This window comes from Melospiza melodia, chromosome 28 (assembly GCF_035770615.1).
Source record: "Melospiza melodia melodia isolate bMelMel2 chromosome 28, bMelMel2.pri, whole genome shotgun sequence".
Lineage (NCBI taxonomy): Eukaryota > Metazoa > Chordata > Aves > Passeriformes > Passerellidae > Melospiza > Melospiza melodia.
In genome coordinates this window covers 5,014,422-5,033,546 of record NC_086221.1, presented here as the reverse complement: position 1 = coordinate 5,033,546, position 19,125 = coordinate 5,014,422, and the positions used below count along the sequence as shown (strand labels likewise).

Here is a 19,125-nt window from a genome sequence, read left to right as displayed (position 1 = left end):
CCTGGGAATAATCAGAGTTATTCCAGAGAACCATAAAATAATGGAATTCCAGGAGACTCTCCTGGGGCAGTACCACTGCCTTGCACCTTCCACTGCTAAAGGAGAGTCAAATTCAATTAAATTTAAGTTTTAACAGTCTATAAGTTATATTTAATTTAAAAATTTATCTACTTAAAAAAAATTTATATATTTATTTCTATATATAGTTATAAATTTCTTTTATTTATATTATATTTATTTTTATTATATATATTATATTATATTATATTATATTATATTATATTATATTATATTATATTATATTATATTATATTATATTATATTATATTATATTATATTATATTATATTATATTATATTATATTATATTATATTATATTATATTAATTTTATTTTTATTTATTTATATATAGAATTATTTAATTTAAAATAATTAATTTTTAAAAAACGACATCTTAACTAAAAAAAGAATTAAATCTTAATTTTAAACTTAATTTTAAGTTTAAATTGAACGTTAAAATTAATTCAGGTAATTAAAGGAGAGTTAAATTCTTCTGGGCTGTGCTAGTAAAGGAAATTCCTCTTCCTTCCCCTGACAAAGGTGCTGGAGGGGGAATCTCCTCTCTGGAGCAGCACCAGGACAGGGAGAGGCTCCATCCCTGTGCAGATGTGGAGGTCACTGCCACCACCTCAGCCCAGCCTGTTTGTGCTTAGAGCTGTAATTAATAAATTAATTAATTAGAACAACCCCTGGCTGCTCCTCAGTGCCCAGTTAATGATTAAACCCCTGCTTTGGGCCAGCCAGGGCTGGTTTTGTGCACACCAACCCCTCTGCAAGGAACAACACTGCCCCTGTCTGTCTCCTCCTGGACTTCCAGACCCAGGGGTGTTGGGAAGAGAAGAGCTGAGACCTTGGGGAGGTGGAGACCTGCAGAGTGATCCCAAACCCAGCAGGATTTAACAGCAGGAACTCCAGGTCCGGCTCTGCTTTAAGATATTATCAGCTAAATTTGCATCACTGGCAAATAGAGGGAAGCAAACCCCAAACCAATAAAATCTGGTGGCTCTGACACAGCAGTGAGAGGCTGCAATGGCCCTGGTGGGTGTTGGTTCTGTTGGTTGGCAGGGTGTTGGTCCTGTGGGGCCAAGCACGGCTTGGGTGGGAGCTGCAGTGATGAGGTTGGGCCTTTTTTCATTTACAGGTCCATTAGGAACAAAGAACAGAGGCAAAAAAAAAGAGAAAAAAATGATAATGGATGCTGCTGGACCAAGGTGGGGAGCACCAAACCTGGGCTCCAGGGTCCAGCTGGGATCACTGCAGGATTGAGCTGGGATCACCCCAGGATCCATCTGGGCTCTCCAGGATCCAGCTGGGATCTCCAGGACTGATCTGGGCTCTCTCCATCCCTGTGGGAGATGCTGGAGGTGTTTGAGGTTTTTAACCCCATTCCAGCACGGTTTGGTCAATAACCAGGAGCTGCCCTTTCACAAGAAGACAAGGATCCTCTCCAACCCCACCGTGCTTCTCTCTATTATCATTTTTTTTCTCTTTTTGCCTCTGTTCTTTGTTCCTAATGGAGCTGTAAATGAAAAAAGGCCCAACCTCGTCACTGAAGCTCCCACCCAAGCCATGCTTGGCCCCACAGAACCAACACCCACCAGGGCCATTGCAGCCTCTCACTGCTGTGTCAGAGCCACCAGATTTTATTGGTTTGGGGTTTGCTTCCCTCTATTTGCCAGTGATGCAAATTTACCTGATAATATCTTAAAGCAGAGCAAGACCTGGAGTTCCTGCTGTTAAATCCTGCTGGGTTTGGGGTCACCCTGCAGGGCAGGGTGAGGGTCTGCACCTCACTGTCAGCCCCAAGGCTGCCCTGATGCAGCCCTGGAGGGGCTGTAATTAACTGTAATTAACACAAATTATTTCTGTGTGCAGCTGCTGCTCCCTGGCACTGCCAGAGTCCCACCAGCCACTGCTCCTGAGTTTGATCTTTGTAATGAGAGATGTGCACAAGGATGTTTTTAACTGGGACAGGAGGTCTTGACAGGCTCATGTAGACATGGAAATGACAGGTCTGAGCCAGGGTGGGACAGCTGGGTAGGAATTAGATGAATATTCTCTGCAAAATGCAAAGCTGGGTGTTTTCTTTGTTGTTTCTAACATTGTTAACACACAAACTCAGTCTGGATAATCAGCCTGAAGACACTGAGGGTACATTTACCAACCCTTCTGAGACTTGTTCCTTCTGCAAGGCTGTGATCTCTCTTCCTGGCTGTTTTGTGTCTGGGCCCTGCTGGGATTTTGCCTTCCAGGCACAAATCAAGTTAAATATGCCCAGAATTAGATTCCCAGAATCACAGAAGGGTTTGGGTTGGAAGGGACATTAAAGCTCATCTCATTCCACCCCCTGCCACAGTGTGAAGCCTGATTTTGATTTCAGGGGTACCAAACAAGACCCCAGGGGTTCTGCTGGGCTCTGCCTGGATCTGGGGTAGATTTTGTTTGTGTTGCCCCCACCCAGCCTTGGAACAAGCTGGGATAGTGAAAGGGGATGGAACTGGAGGAGATTTAAGGTCCCTTCCAACCCAAACCATTCCATCATTTTATGATGATGACAAGGAAGAGCCTCTGTTCCTTACAGGCAATTTACTTTCCAAACTAATGCAGGCTTTCTTTAGAGAGAGAGGCTGACCCGTGGAGGTAATCACACTGAACAATTAACTGATGTTAATGAACTGCTTGCAGCACAAAGCTGGAGTCAGTCCTTGCCATCCCTGACCTTGCAGCAGCAGCAGCAGCAGCAGCACCTTCCCAGGACAGGCTGGGAATACCAAACAGGCTCAGGCTGGCACAGTCCACAGCCAGGCTTTAAATCCCTCTCCAAACATCCCTGGAGCTGCAGAGCATCCTCCTCAAGACCTGCATCACCCCAGAGGTGTGCACAGGGTGCTGACCCTCAGAATCCAAGGCATTGAGGCAGGGAAAGGAGCAGGGAAATGCTGGTTTGTAGCTGAGCAATGAATTGAATTCTTCTGGTGTTGCAGACATCTTTTATGAAAAATCCTTTCCTTAGGATTTTTCCTCCTGAGAAGCTGAGAGGCCTCAGGAACAAAATGTAAACAATGGTTATCTGCTGCTGTGGAATGCAACAGGTGCATCTGGGATTGGTCTCGTGTGGTTGTTTCTAATTAGTGGCCAATCACAGTCAGCTGGCTCGGACTCTCTGTCCCAGACACAAGCTTTTGTTATCATTCCTTCCTATTGTATTCTTAGCCAGCCGTCTGATGAAATCCTTTCTTTTATTCTTTCAGTGTAGTTTTAATGTAAAATATATTATAAAATAATAAATCAGCCTTCTGAAACATGGAGTCAGATCCTCATCTCTTCCCTCATCCTGGGACCCCTGTGAACACGGTCACATTCTGGGGCTGGCACAATCCAGAGCCAGGCTTTGAATCCCTCTGCAAACATCCCTGGGGCTGCTCCGCATGGAGAGAAGGGCAGGACATTCTCCTCAAGAGCTGCATCACCCCAAAGGTGTGCACAGGGTGGTCACCCTCAGAAAGAGTCCAAGGGATGTGAGGCACTGAGGCAGGGAAAGGAGCAGGGAAAGGAGTAGGGTTTGTAGGTGAGCCATGAATTCAGTTATTGTGGGGCTGGCCAGCCTGGTGCCAACCCCTGCAGCAGCAGGAGAAAGCTCCCCAGCAGCAGCAGTGGGCACAGGGAGCAGCAGGAAGGCACCTGCAGCTGCTCCAGGTGGAGCTGAGGGGCCTAGATGCCTACAGGAGCACGAGTAGGAGTAGGAGCAGGAGTAGGGCAGGAGTAGGAGTGCAGGAGAAGGAGAAGGAGTAGAAGCAGGGGCAGGAGCAGGATCAGGATCCCTCTGTAAGGAGAAGGAGAAGGAGAAAGAAGGAGAAGGAGAAGGAGAAGGAGAAGGAGAAGGAGAAGGAGAAGGAGAAGGAGAAGGAGAAGGAGGAGAAGGATCTCTCTGCCAGGAGCAGGAGCAGGGGCAGGAACAGGAGCAGAGGAAAGAGCAAGACAAGGGGCAGGAGTAGGATCAGGGGCAGAAGCAGGGACAAGAGAAGGAGCAGAAGGAGCAGGAGAAGAAGAAGGAGCAGGAACAGGAGCAGGATCCCTGTGCCAGGAGCAGGAGTAGGATTAAGAGCAGGAGAAGAAGCAGGAGCAGGATCCCTGTGCCAGGAACAGGAATAGGAGTAGAATTAAGAGTAGGAGCAGAAGCAGGAGTAGGAGTAAGGGCAGGAGCAGGATCCCTGTGCCAGCAGCAGGGCTGGGCTCTGGGTGGCACCAGGCACAGTCGTGGGCTGTTCTTGCATCAGGCCTGGCCCTGGGGCACAAACAGCTCCGTTTCTAAGGGCCACAAACACATCCAGCAGGTAAAATTCCATATTCCCCTGGCAGGATTAAACAGCTGGTGGAATGGGGCTTGCCTGTGGTGAGTGATTCAGCCCAGAGCATCTGGCAGCTCCACGAAAGGCACAGAAATGTGGAGTTCATGCCCAGAGGAATGACCCTGCTGCTCCCTGGCTGTTGTTTTAATTTGTTCCCATTTCATCCCAGCTCCTGTTTGTGAGCATCACCACGTCACAGAGTGATAAGGGATCTTTGGGAGTGAGGTTTCTCCTTGGAAATCTGAACAAAACTCAGCCCTCATGACACCAGCACACAATGGCTCTGACTAAAGCCAAGGATTAGGAGACAAGCCTTTTGTTTCCAAAACAATCTGGTTTTAAGAAATGTTTAGGTTCTGTTTCAGGGCAAAAATGTTATGAGAGAGTCCTTAATGCTCTCCTCCTTTCTCATTAGATGAACAAGGTAAGATTTCCCTTGGGACTTGCACCATGCAAGTGCTGAGCAGTCAGAGCAGAAAAAAGAATGGTCAGAGGGGAGAAGCACAGGGATGAAAACACAGCTTTAACTGATCAGCTCTGCTGATCAAATAATTCCATTTTCTAGGTGGTGCAGACCCGACCTGGCTCATCCTTTCTCTCAGAACTCTTTGTTTCAAACCCCTTTTGTTTTTTGTTCTTAAATATTTAGGGCGCATTTATTATCTACCTGACTGTGACATAAATCTGTACCACATGGCACTTTGTGGTCACACACAGGTTTATTTAGGGACATCAGCCACCTCTGTTCCCCAGGGTGAGCAGCAAGGTGTTGGCAGCATCAGAGGGGCCAGGACAGCTCAGAAGGGATGAGCTGGAGCTGTCCCAGCCTTGCATCTGCCCCATTTTGGGCAGCACTTCTGGATCTGACACCAGCACAGCTTCTGGCCTCCTCAGCGGTGTTTTCCTGCAGTTCAAGCCTCTTCCAGGGGCTGGATGCAGGTGGTCAGGGCTGGGTGGGAGAGCAGAGTGTGCCAGGGAGGCAGGGATGGTTTTGCAAGGCACTTTGCAGTCTGGGCAGCCCTCCAGCCCACCCAGCAGGCAGTGATGGTTTTGCAAGGCACTTTCACATGGCAGGTGAGTGCTTAGCTCTCAGAGGCTGTGATAAAATTAATAAAAAAAACCAAAAAAAGTCCGAAAAGAGCAGCAAAGTCCAGCAGTTCTTCCCAGAGACGCTTTTATCCACAGGCAACCCTTTTGAAAACAAGCCAAACCCCAAATTCCACAGCCTCCTTTTTTTGATGGATCCCCAAAAGCACTAAAGCCCTTGCAGGAGAACACACCCCATCCACGCTGAGAACTGCTTTGTATAAATATCCCACGTACACCTGCTATATACAAAATATTCTGTACACGCCGCCTTCCTTTATGAAGCTCCCAGCACCTCTGGCAGCAGATGCTGCACAGGACACTGGATTTGGGGTGAAAATCCCCTTTTCCACCAGCCCCACCAGCTACTCCTTGAGCAGCCCCAACTTCTTGAGCGCCTCGCGCCGGTTCTCGTCGGCCGCGCCTTTGGGCGAGATCTTCACGCTGACAGCGGAGCGCGGCGGCCTGGGGAAGCTGGGCAGAGGGTGGGACCTCCTCTTGCTGCTCTTGTCCTTCTCCTCCTGCTCCTTGGGGCCCCCAAAGTCCTTCCCAGCCCCGAGGGAGGCGGGCCGGGGCCGGCTGCGGAGGAAGCTGGGCGCCAGGCGCTCGATGAAGGACATCTTGCCCAGGGAGCTGCTGCTGCTGCGCCCGTTCTGCTCCTTGGGGCCGCCCATGGAGCTGCCCAGCCCCACCCCAGAGCGCTCCAGCGTGTTGGATTTGAAGGGGATCTGGCGGATCCCTGTGCCAGGCTGTGGTGCCTCCCTGGGCTGGGGATGGAGGTGGGCGCTGGGCTCCCGCCTGTCCTGGGACAGTCCCAGCTTCTCCAGGGCCTCCCGTCGGGCTTTCTCCTTCTCCTTGGGGTCGAGGTGGCCTGGATTGCCCTTCTCAGCAGTGCTGTCGCTGGCAGGGCTGGCCTGGCAGGTGGCTGAGGGTGGAGGTGCTGTTTTTACCTTCTGGTTATGCTCCGGCACGGGGCTGCTCCTGCTGGTTTTCAGGATGATGTTTGGTGGCAATTTCCGCGGTTTGGGGGCGGTCGGAGGCCCACGTTTGGCATCGGGGTCCTGAGGGGCCTCCTCCAGTGTGGATTTCTCCAGGTGGCCCCATGAAGTCCAAGTCTTGGTCTCCTTGGGTGCCTCCCCCTTGGCATCTGAGCGCTGGCTGCGTGACCACTCCAGCTCATCCTGGAAGGGGTCTGGAGGTTGGATAATCACGGACTTGGTGTGGATTCCTAGGTCCAGCCTGCCCTTCTTGAGCACCTCCTGGGCTGGTTTTCCTGCTGGCACCGTGGGGACACCTCCTTGTCTGCCAGAATCTCCATTTGCTGCAGGGATGTTCCTTGGGCCTGGAGCAGCTGCTGGGGCTGAGCTGGAAGGGGCAGGGATGATTTTGCCACTCCTCTGTTCAGCCCCATGCTGCTGGGCTCTGCTTGCAGGGGGAGTGTTGTTCCCCAGATCTGGGAAGAGAAGGAGTTGGAGTCATGCTCTGGACACAGAACATCCCTCACCCTTTCTGGGCCAGCAGAAGCACCCAGGAATCCCCCAGCTCCTCTGATGTGGAAACCCAGAGCACACAGGGAATATTTCTCTGTCTGTTCTGGGGTGTCCTGACCTCAGGGGAGCACTGACTTTGACCCTCAACCATGGAGAAAGTTTCCTAAACTTCAAATTAAACTAGAATCCACAAAAGTGTGAAATAGATTATGGAGAGTAGTGTAGGTGTATCGTTTAGGTGGGAAATTGAGGTTTTGGGATTTTTAGTATGTTGTGGATGGAAGCAAGATGGAGGGCACAGGGTGTCATCCTGGGTTTCTTCTTTATGCTTCTTCTTCATGGGTTTGGGTGGCATTTTGTAATTGGGTGGAAAAATCCGCATTGTGAGTTCTTTGGGATCAGTTACTGGGTTATAAGGGAAAATAATCCAGGTGTCAGTTCTTAATTGGATAGTTTAGTCTTAAAAGACCTTGTACCAAGAGATTGTTGGCCATTTTGTGCCTTCTAATGAAAAGCTGCCCCACTCACAGCAGTGAGACTGTTCTACTGATAAAAAATAATGAATATCTGAGTCCAAACATGAACTATCATCTCAAGTGCCTTCAATCCACACCCAGAGAAACCCAGAACTGGTACCCCCACACTCTGATCCATCACTGCTGGGGAAATTGGATCCTTTGGGCCTGATAGAGCCTCGTTAATTACTGTGATTACTGACACTAAGCAAGATCCCTGCAAGGTATTTATATATTGTAGAATTTCAAAGCCATTGAGTTGTGGTATCAAAAAATTCTGTGAAATATTCATGTCTAGACAGGACGTGTGTTGTACAAATCTGTACATGAGAATGAGGCCTGTATGAAATAAATGGATTTTTATATTTTATACTAAAATCTTATCTGCAGAAGGGTTTCCAGCTCACCCCGGGGCACAGGGCCTCTCCTGGGCTTGGAGGGCTCCCCGTAGTCGGTGTCGTCTGTGGACACCCCACTGTCCCCCTCTGCATCCAGTGAGCCAATGGTTTCCTCCAGGAACATCAAACACTCCTTCTCTTCCACAGATAAATAGTCATAGCTGTTGTCACTCTGGAAAAAAAAAAAAAAAAAAAAGGAGAGCAGGTAAGAAAAAGATGTTTACTTTATACTCCATATATATAGTGTGTATATATAGTATATAGAAATATAAGCATATAAGTATATATTTATTATATATACATATAAAATATATAAATATACATGCATATATTTATAATATATATGTGTGTATAAATATATATAAATATATATAAGAAAGAATGTTTACTTTATACTACATATATATAAAAATGTATATAAATATATATGTAGTGTGCATTTATAGTATAAAGAAATACAAATATATATGTATATATTTATTATATATACATATAAAAATATATATTATATGTATATATTTATAAGATATATATGTATATATTTATGATATATGTGTATATAAATATATAAAGATATATATAAGAAAGAGAGGTTTACTTTACACTACATATTTACGTACATATAAAAATATATGCAGTATATATAGTAAATGTAAATATATATCTATTTATTATATATATAAATATATTTATTTTATACTACATATATATAATATATATTAATATATAAATATATATTAATATATATGTAGTATATATAAATATATATGAATATATATGAATATATATTTATATATGTATGTATATATATGTATATAAATATATATAAGAAAGAGGTTTACTTTATACTATAATATGAGAGGTTTATGTTATACTACACACATATATAACTTTATAACTTTTTATATATATTAATACTGTATATATTTTAATATATTATATATTATTCTAATATTTTATATATTTTTATATTTAATGTCCAGGTAGTTTAGAGAGCCTGTGACAGCTGCTTGGCCAGTGGCTGTTCAATGATGAGTATTTACAGCTCCAGAAAACTTGCCAACCTCCTCTAAAAATAAGAAATATATACTAAAAATCTTTTTTATATTACCCTCCTCTGTGGGTCAGAAGGTGGATTATTCTGAACTTGGGAACTTGGTCCCTAACTTTCAGTTTTTTTAATTGAAATGTGAGCAGATGGGTAACAAATCTGCAGGTACAGACACCTGTAGTGCTCAGCAATGCTGAACCTTAGAAAACACCACCAACACTGAAGGGTTCTGTGCAGGTGATGAACTCTCCTTGTTCTCCCATTCATTCCTGAGCCAGAATTGTTTAGTTTTATTTGTATTTTGAGCACCAGGAGTTGTTATTGCAGTATCAGATATCAAGGTGATTCCTGCAACCTGTCATGAACAAAATGAGGCTTGGGACAGGATGGAATGTGCATCAGATCAACAAGCACAGGGCAGGAATTATTATCCCAGGTGGAGTTGTTTTGCAGAGACACCTTATCCAAATCTTTTACCAGGCAGTATCACAACCAGTTCTTCCATCCCCATTAAACTCAGAGGGTTTGGTTCTGGTTTGCAATACATCAAATGGAAAAGCTGCCAGCACTGAGCTGCTCTCACACATATCAATTATGCTCCAAGCCAGGCAGGATGTAATTAGCCCATCAATCTTGGGATCAGTGTTGGGAGACAAACAACCTTTAATGCACAGATAGTGAAAAATTACACATCTACACCCATGGTCCCAACTCATCCCTGCCTTAACTGGGAATTCATCTGGTGCCAGGCAGGAGGAGCTCAGCTCGCTGTCTGCTGCAGGTGTTGTCACTGCTCGGGGCCAGCGTGACCCAGTTACACAGCTGCTGTGATCCCTGCACCCCTGGCAGCACAGGAGCCTCTCCAGGGACAGGATCCCCTCTCCACAGATCCTAGCTCCAGAGAGAGGATCCCCTTTCCAGGGAGAGGATCTCCTTTCTAGGTCTCCCCTCTCCAGAAACAGGATCTCCTCTCCGAGGATCCCCTCTCCAATGACAGGATTCCCACTCCAGGGACAGGATCCCCTCTCCAGGGACAGGATTCCCTCTCCAAGGATCCCTGCTCCAGGGATCCCCTCTCCAATGACAGGATTCCCACTCCAGGGACAGGATCCCCTTTCCAGGCTTCCCCTCTCCAGGGACAGGATTCCCTCTCCAGAGACAGCATCCCCTCTCCAGGGGCATGATCCCCTCTCCACGGCTCTCCTCTTCAGGGCTTTCCTCTGCACAGATCCCCTCTCCAGGGACAGAATCCCTTCTCCAGGGCTCTCTTCTCCAGGGACAGGATCTCCTGTCCAGGTCTCCCCTCTCCAGGGAATTCCTGCCCCAGAGCAGCCCCTGCAGCACCGAGGGCTCCCCACACAGGATGGAAAGGCTGGGAGTGCTCTGGGGCAGGAATTCAGCAATCCACCTGGTCCTGCTGCTGCTCAGGGCCTCCAGCTGCCCCCAAAGCACTGACAGAGAGCAGATTTGGGCTGAGATCTGCCCAAAATCCTTCTCCAGCCCAGAGGGTTGAGCTGGGCTGGGCAGCCCGGGGTTACTCACCCGCTGGGAGTGGTTGGAGGCTGTGCTGACCATGCTGTCACAGCTGCCAGAGTTGCAGCCAGCCATCCCCAGCTCCTTCCTGGGCATAGCCTGGGCTGCCCTGGAGGCTGGCACGGCAGGAATGTCCTGGCTGGAGCAGGAAAAAGGAGAAAAATTCAGTTGTGAGGTTCCCCCAGGGGTGACTCAAGCATGCTGAGAGGGAGACAGGCAGGCTCTGCTGGATGGAGGAATTGTGCTCCATCTCCAGCTGCTGGATGGAGAATTGTGCTCCACCTTCAGCTGCTGGATGGAGGAATTGTGCTCCACCTTCAGCTGCTGGATGGAGGAATTGTGCTCCATCTCCAGCTGCTGGATGGAGGAATTGTGCTCCACCTTCAGCTGCTGGATGGAGGAATTTTTTTCCATCTCCAGCTGCTGGATGGAAGAATTGTGCTCCATCTCCAGCTGCTGGATGGAGAGTTGTGCTCCATCTCCAGCTGCTGGATGGAGGAATTGTGCTCCACCTTCAGCTGCTGGATGGATGAATTGTGCTCCACCTTCAGCTGCTGTCTCCAGGAGAAGGCACAGGAATTGTGCTCCACCTTCAGCTGCTGTCTCCAGGAGAAGGCACAGCTGGGCTTTTAAAAATCATCCTTGAAGTTTTCCTCAAAACAATTGGGAATGGGGAAATCTCTGCACAGCCAGCTCGTGTTGGCGGCTCTCTGCTCACCTCACAGGGGTGGATAAGGCACGAGAAAAGCTGCAAGCCTGGCTCAGAAATCCCAGCACAGCCCCATGGGATCTCTTTCCTCTGCCACACCCTGTGCCAGCCCTGCAGCTTGAACTTGTGAACGCGCTGGCCCAAAAATGCTGCTGCTTACTCACATCCTTGCTCTGTCAGGAGCTTCCTCCTGGCCAGGAGCTGCCTCTGCCACCCTTCCTCGGGGGCCCTGGGGAGGTGTCCCCAGCGAGGTGGCCCCAGGGAGGTGGCCCTGGGCCTTTGGGGCACGCCTGGGTGTGTTTGGGCACGGGGCTGGGGAACAGGGCAGGCCGGGGGGGGGTTCAAGCAGCACCCCAATGTCCCCTCTGCTCACAGCAGTGACCTCCCATCACCAGTGGGACCCCAGGGTGGCAGCAGCAGGGTGACAAACAGCCTGGATTTGGGTTTCCCAGGGGGCAGAGGGCACAGTTGTCCCTGCCCTCAGCTCTGCTGAGCACCCACAGAAGGTCCCATTGCCATTACTGATGGGTGCCAAGCACCGAGCTTCCAAAATTTCCTGGAGTCTCCTCCACGTGCACCACTCTGTTCTTGGGGAGGGATTTGGGTTTCCCCCCAGCCAGGGGGCGGAGGGGACAATTATCCCTGCCCAGAGCTCTGCTGAGCACCCACAGAAGGTGCCATTACAGAGGGATGCAAAGCTTCCAAAATTTCCTGACGCCACCAATGGCACCGCCGACGGTGCCATCACTGACGGGTGCAAAACACTGAGCTTCCAAAATTTCCTGGCATTACCAATGAGTCTCCTCCACCTGCACCACCCTGTTCTTGGGGAGGGAACGGGGCTGTGGGGGTGAAAAGGAGCAGCAAAACAAACACCAACAGCCCCTGCACGACACACGGACCCACGCGAGAGGATTTGCTGCTCGGCAGACACAGGAGCCCTTTGTGCTGTAACCTGCAGGCAGGAACACACTGCTGCTTTTTTTTTTTTTTCTTCCTTCTAGCAGGATCAGGGAATTAGATCCAGAGATAAAGTGAGCAGAACTGGCTGCTTGTTCAGAGTGTTAGACCCTGAAAGAATTCCTTTGTAATTGGAATACGCCGCAAAAATCAGATTTCGACACCCACGCCCTGACAGGTCTAATCCTTCCACGCAGGAGGAGTTTAATATTTCAGGCTCAGCTTTGCATTATTTACCGCTTAAGTGACGTTGAGGTAAGTGGTGGCTTTGGAACAGCAATTCCCTGGATTCTTTGAATTCAGATCTCTTCACAGCCGGGGGTTTGAGCTGTGAGCAAGCAGAGCTGAGCTTGGGGGGCTTCAGGCCTCTGCAGGGTTTTGCTGTGCACTGGAGCATCCACAAGGTGAAATTTAGATTTATGTCAAAACTATTCTAGATTTACATCGCCTCATCAGTAGCAGGAGGCTTGGCCGTGGTTGTTGTGCTGCTCCTGGCTGCCTCCCTCCCAAATTTCAGACAGCAAAACCCTCCTGGGGAAGTGAAAGCCTTGCTGGAGCTCGAGCGTGCAGCTGCTTGGGGCCAGCAGGGAGGCATTTTCTCCGCGAGGATCCCCCTCACCACTAAAGAAATCATTTTCTCTCATTCAAAACCAGCATTTCAGGGACCTCAAGCAGCTGCCAAGGCTTTGGCACCCACGGAGCCCCAGCTCATGGGAGGCAAAGTCCAGCCCGAGCTCTCCGGGCACTGCAGAGGATCTGCACCGAAACAAGAAGTTCCTTTTCCTCCCTCTGATGTGATTACAGCTCCAGCACACTCATCCAGCTCGGGAAAGGGGAAAAAATCAGTGTTGAAACCTTCATTTTAATGATTCAGAAGGATTTTAGTTCCTTCTTTGCCACAACAGTAACAGCCACAAACTAAAAACGTGACTGAGCGTTTAATTTAGAAGACACAGGACTCAAAAAACTGCTTTATAGCTGGGTTTCAGTGGTGTAGCTCTCTTCCCCAACTAAAAACATCTTTAGAAGAGGCTATTTTTTATCAAAATCCAAAGGCCAGGTCCCTCAGCTCGTGTGGCCGTTGCCATAACTGTCCTTTAAAAGCCATCAAAGAGGTGCCGGGTAGCAATTAATGCTAATTGCTTTAGAGAAGAGGCTACTTTCTTTCAGCCAGCACCACTCCACGCTCTTCATCCCGGCTTAGAACACCTCGGTTTTGCTGTCTGGGGTATAACAACCAGACCCCTCCTGCCTGGGAAAGGCTTTGTGCTGGCAGCCCCAAACACAACCCAAAGCAAACCCTGCTCTGCAGGCACAGTCCCAACTCTGGGCAGCACAGGGGTATGGATCCCAGTTCTGGGTATCCCAGGGGATGGATCCCAGCCCAGGGAATGGATCCCAGCTCAATTCCAGCTCTGAGCAGCCCAGGGGATGGATCCCAGCCCAGGGGATGGATCCCAGCTCAGGGAATGGATCCTAGCTCAGGGAATGGATCCCAGCCCAGGAGATGGATCCCAGCCCAGGGAATGGATCCCAGCTCAATTTCAGCTCTGGGCAGCCCAGGGGATGGATCCCAGCCCAGGGAATGGATCCCAGCCCAGGGAATGGATCCCAGCCCAGGGGATGGATCCCAGCCCAGGGAATGGATCCCAGCCCAGGGGATGGATCCCAGCCCAGGGAATGGATCCCAGCCCAGGGGCAAAGGGGTCAAGGGCAGATCTGAATTTCCTGCTATCTCAACAGGTAAATGAAGCAGCCCAGCAGCTGCCTGAGCTGTTTGCTGTCCCCAGCACAGCTGTGCCCCAGCTTTCCTCCCACCTTCATCCCACCTGGTCCAGCTTTGCTGTTGAATCCCCCACCACATTTCACCCTTGCAAAGCGAAGTACCCAGAGCCCCCCAGCCCATCCAGCAGGAAAAGCACAGAAAGCAAAGCACAAGCAGGAGCAGAAACGACAATTAATCCATTTTGCAGTTTTACCGGGCTGTCCGTCGTTCCGTGCTGGCAAATTCCTCGTCCCGGCCGTGCCTATCCCAGGACTTCTTTACTTTTCTGGGCTAACCAAACACGGCCGGGTTACACATTAACCGCGCTCCGCCGCAGATAAGGCGGAGTGCTGGGCAGGTCCGTCCTGCCAGGCGATCCCTGGCCCCTCACCTGCGCCCAGCCCGGGTGCAGCTCATCCTGCAGCCCTGCCCGGCGCTTTTCCTGCTGCCCCAGCGCTGCTGAACCCCCAAACCCGGAGCGCTGGGCGTGAGCTGGGCCGGCTCTGCCGGTGCCACCCAGCTCCTTCCCTTCGCTGCTGTCCCCTGCTGTCCCGGGCACGGCTCGGCCGATAGGAGATCCTTAATCCGGCATCCTGTTCTGCAGCATAGCTGCTGGCTGACAGCGGAGCCCCGAGCCCGGCCTTGCCCTCGGTAATTGCCGGTTCTGCTCTCCGCAGCTCAGCTCTGCCGACAGGTCGCTGCTTGCATTGCGCCGCAGCTTCCCAGAGGCCGAAAGTTTTGCTTTGCTTGCGAAGGAAGGAGGTTGTAAAGGCAGGCAGAAGGTGTTTTGGGGAGGGAGGGTTCGGCACGGGTTGATTTACGTGCCCGGGTCTGAGCAGCTCCCCGGCTCCTGTGCCTGTCCCGACCCGCAGCTGCTTTTGCCCCAGTTGGCACCGTGCCCTGTGGGCACCAAAAAAACCCTCTGCAAGCTCCTGCCCCGTGCTGGGGACTCCTTCCACAGGCGGCTCCTGCAGCTCTGGTGAAAGGTGAAGCCCCCCCAGATGCCCATCAGGCTTGTCCTCACACTGACACCTTCTCAGAACCTCTGAAGCCCCCCCAGATGCCCACCAGGCTCATCCTCACACTGACACCTTCTCAGAACCTCTGAAGCTCCCCAAGATGCCCACCAGGCTCATCTTCACCTTCTCAGAACCTCTGCTGGTGAAAGCTGAAGCCCCCCAGGATGCCCATCAGGCTTGCCCTCACCCTGACACCCTCTCAGAACCTCTGCTGGGGCATTTCTCCAGCAGCATCTCCTGCCCCGAGCCCCTGGTGCCACCTCCAAAGAGGGGCCCAGATGTCCCCACCCTGTGCAGGGTGACACTGACCCCCAGGAGCAGCCGAGCCTCCTTCTTGCCCTGACTTTGGGCTCTGCTGTTAAAATTGGAGCTTTTCCTGCTGATTAACAATGCTTTGGCCATCCCCCACACACAGCACGGACTTGTACCTGCTTGACAAGGTGCTGCTCACTGCAAACGCACAAACACCCTGCAGGAAATTTCCAGGGCTGACACAGCTGCTGGATTCATTCACATTTCCACGCCCCAATGAGTTTTTTGGGTTTTTTTTTGTTGTTGTTGTTTTTTGTTTTTTTTTTTTTTAATTGGTATTTTTAGCAAAAGGATTTGATAGCACACATGTTCCCTGCTCCACAGAACAGGGAAGTGGAAACATCAGCTAATTAAAGCCAGGGGAAGACGGAGGGAGAGCAGATGAGGCAGAGGCTCCCACTGGCAATGCTGAGCCCATCCAAGTGCTGCTCCAGAAGGGAACATGTGCTGGAGAGCAAATCCACAAAGCTGAGAGCCCCAGCCCTTCCTGCTGGCCTGGTGAGGGATGGGGATGCAGCCAGAGCTGCTGGGGCATCGTGACAACCAGGGACTGAGGGCAGGATTGGTGCCCTCAGGGTGTCACAGACATCTTTCATGGAAAATCCTCTCCTTAGGATTTTTCCTCCTGAGAAGCTGAGAGGCCTCAGGAACAAAATGCAAACAATGGTTATCTGCTGCTGTGGAATGCAACAGGTGCATCTGGGATTGGTCTCATGTGGTTGTTTGTAATTAATGGCCAATCACAGTCAGCTGGCTCAGACAGAGAGCTGAGCCACAAACCTTTGTTATCATTTCTTCTTTTTCTATTCTTAGCCAACCTAAGGATGAAATCCTTTCTTCTATTCTTTTAGTATAGTTTTAATGTAATATACATCATAAAATAATAAATCAAACCTTCTGAAACATGGAGTCAGATCCTCATCTCTTCCCTCATCCCAGAACCCCTGTGAGCACGGTCACACCAGGGCTTCAGGAGCTGTGAGCTTAAACATGGTATTAATTAATTAAATAATGAAGTGGGTTTGGTTGATGCACCCCAGCAGCTGCCTGAGCTGTTTGCTGTCCCAAGCACAGCATTCCCCAGCTTTTAACGAATTAATTTTAATTTTAAGTGGAAGCTTTAGAGCTGTGTGGGATTTGTTGCGTTGTGCCCAGTGCTGAGGCTGCTCTGAGAAGGGAGGGAAGCAAAGCTGGGGTGATTTTGTTCTTGCAGTGCCAGCAGGGTGTGAATGAGCAGCAGCACTGGCAGGGATGTCTGACACCTACAGGGCTCCAGTCTGGGCAGCCCAACAGGCAGAGCTGGCAGGAAAGTGTCAACATCCATTAGGGGAAATCTGGAACTCCTCTGAATCAGGAACCCAAAAAAGAACCTGTTCTTTTTCCACATACCTTTCCCTGCTATAAATATAAATATAAATATAAATATAAATTATAAATATAAATATAAATTATAAATAGCTGCAACCCAAAATTTCAATGAATTCATTTTAATTTGAAGTGGAAGCTTTAGAGCTGAGTGGGTTTTGTCGAGTTGTGCCCAGTGCTGAGGCTGCTCTGAGAAGGGAGGAAAGTGATGGGTGATTTTGGGGTGATTTTGTTCTTGCAGTGCCAGGGTGTGAATGAGCAGCAGCAGGGCTCCAGTCTGGGCAGCCCAACAGGCAGAGCTGGCAGGAAAGTGTCAGCATCCATTAGGGGAAATCTGGAGCTCCTCTGAATCAGGAACCCAGAAAGAACCTGTTCTTTTTCCACATTCCTCTCCCTTCAACGAACATAAATAGCTGCAACCCAAAATAAGGTGTGATTTCACACAGGTGGCATGAAGGATATGCCAGGAGTCAAATGATGCAGAGAAAACTTCCCTGAAGTGCCCTGGAAGGACTTTGGCAGCTTCACAGCCCTGCTGAGCCTCACCCTGTTCCTAAACACCAGGGCACGAGTGACTCAGGGCTGGCCCTGCAGGAAAAGCATCCACAGGCGTCACTGATAAGATTCCTGTCAGGGTAAGGAGGTTTTGGTGACTCTGTGGGACTCCTGGGCACTTTCCTGCAGCCAAACTGCAGGCACAGCCCGTGTGATGACAAATCAGGTATGGAAAATTGCACACAGTTAATGGCTCCTGTTGCACTGCACTCATCAAACCTTCCGATGGCCAAGGAAGGTTCTATTTATTTATTAAATAAATATTTATTATATAAACATTATTTTTATAATATTTATATAAATATTATTATAGAATATTTATTTTGTTTCACAAAAAGGAGCTGGAGAACATAGTTAATGCCTCCTGCTGAACAGCACTCATTAAAACATCCTATGACCAAAGAATGTTTTATTTATTCATTAAATTAATATTTATTTATTACATAAACATTATTTATATAATATTATATAAACATTAATTATATATTTATTTTCTGTTTCACAAAAAGGACCTGGAGAATGTAGTTAATGCCTCCTGTTGCACAGCACTCATTAAACCTTCCTATGGCCAAAGAAGGTTTTATTTATTTATTAAATTAATATTTATTTATTATATGAATATTATTTGTATAATATTTCTTTTCTCTTTCACAAAAAGGAGCTGGAGAATGTAGTTAGTGCCTCCTGTTGCACAGCACTTATTAAACCTTCCTATGGCCAAAGAAGGTTCTATTTAGTTATTAAATTATGTATTATTATTTATTTAAATTATTTATTTATTAAAACCTTATTAAAGGTTTTATTTATTTTTAAAATTACTTATGATTATTTATTATATAATCATTTATATAATATTTATTTTTCTGCTTCACAAAAAGGAGCTGGAGAATGTAGTTAATGGCTCCTGCTGCACAGCACTCGTCAAACCTTCCTATGGCCAAAGGTTTTATTTATTTATTAAATTATTATTATTTATATTATTTATTTATTAAAACCTTATTAAAGGTTTTTTCAAAATTATTTATTATTATTTATTATATAATCATTTATATAATATTTATTTTCTGTTTCACAAAAAGGAGTTGGAGAATGTAGGTAACGCCTCCTGTTGCACAGTACTCATCAAACCTTCCTATGGCCAAAGATTTTATTTATTAAATTATTATTACTATTATTTATTAAGTGCTTTATTTATTTTTTAGATTATTTATTATCATTTATTATATAATCATTTCTATAATATTTATTTTCTCTGTTTCACAAAAAGGAGCTGGAGAATGCAGTTAATGCCTCCTGTCGCACAGCACTCATTAAACCTTCCTATGGCCAAAGAAGGTTTTATTTATTAAATTATTATTATTTATTATTTATATTATTTTATTAAAACCTTATTAAAGGTTTTATTTATTTTTAAAATTATTTACTATTATTTATTATATAATCATTTATATAATATTTATTTTCTCTGTTTCAGAAAAAGGAGCTGGAGAATGTAGTTAATGCCTCCTGTTGCACAGCATTTATCAAACATTGCTATGGCCAGGAAAGGTTTTATTTATTAAATAAATATTTATTATGTAAATATTATTATATAATATTTATTTATTATCTCTGTTTCACAGAAAGGAGCTGGAGAAGGGAGCTGAAGTGTTCCCATTGCTTGCTTACCTTTAACACCAGAAGTGAGAATGCAGCTCTCAAGCTTTAACACTTCCCCAACATTTTCCTCAAGACTTTAAATTAAAAATAATAAACAAGAATAATAAACAAGGGCACTGTGGTCCTGGACAACCTGATTTTGTTAACTCCTCTGTTTTATTCCTGTTTCAGGGGGAGTTGGTGCTCAGACAGCTGAAACAGCAGGAGTGATTCCACCAATCTGAAGGAATTTTATTTGGAACAAACCTGACAGCAGTTTTACAGCTGGACGCCAAGTCTGATTTAAAATGCAGGCAGAC

General features: G+C 47.4%; 1 protein-coding gene across 2 annotated transcripts; it reads right to left on the bottom strand.

The window, feature by feature from the left end:
- Window positions 1-5,109: 5,109 nt before the first annotated feature.
- C28H1orf116 (chromosome 28 C1orf116 homolog) lies at window positions 5,110-14,802 on the bottom strand. 2 transcript variants are annotated; one of them, XM_063177978.1, is made up of 4 exons: window positions 14,131-14,802; window positions 10,492-10,621; window positions 7,908-8,070; window positions 5,110-6,948 (listed from the first exon to the last, which is right to left on the bottom strand). In XM_063177978.1, the coding sequence occupies exons 2-4, from the start codon at window positions 10,576-10,578 to the stop codon at window positions 5,861-5,863; spliced, it is 1,338 nt and encodes a 445-aa protein (XP_063034048.1). In that variant the 5' UTR covers window positions 10,579-10,621; window positions 14,131-14,802; the 3' UTR covers window positions 5,110-5,860. The 2 variants fall into 2 exon arrangements, with proteins under 2 accessions (XP_063034048.1, XP_063034049.1); XM_063177979.1 differs by lacking the exon at window positions 10,492-10,621.
- Window positions 14,803-19,125: the final 4,323 nt, after the last annotated feature.

What these genes read in the sequence shown, in the direction of transcription:
- C28H1orf116 (XM_063177978.1), bottom strand. Translation starts at nt 10,578, where the DNA reads ATGCCCAGGAAGGAGCTGGGGATGGCTGGCTGCAACTCTGGCAGCTGT. An exon ending in CCTCCAACCACTCCCAGCGG is followed by an intron (nt 8,071 to 10,491) that starts GTGAGTAACCCC and finishes TTTTTTTTCCAG; the next exon opens with AGTGACAACAGCTATGACTA. An exon ending in GAGAGGCCCTGTGCCCCGGG is followed by an intron (nt 6,949 to 7,907) that starts GTGAGCTGGAAA and finishes TTCTCTTCCCAG; the next exon opens with ATCTGGGGAACAACACTCCC.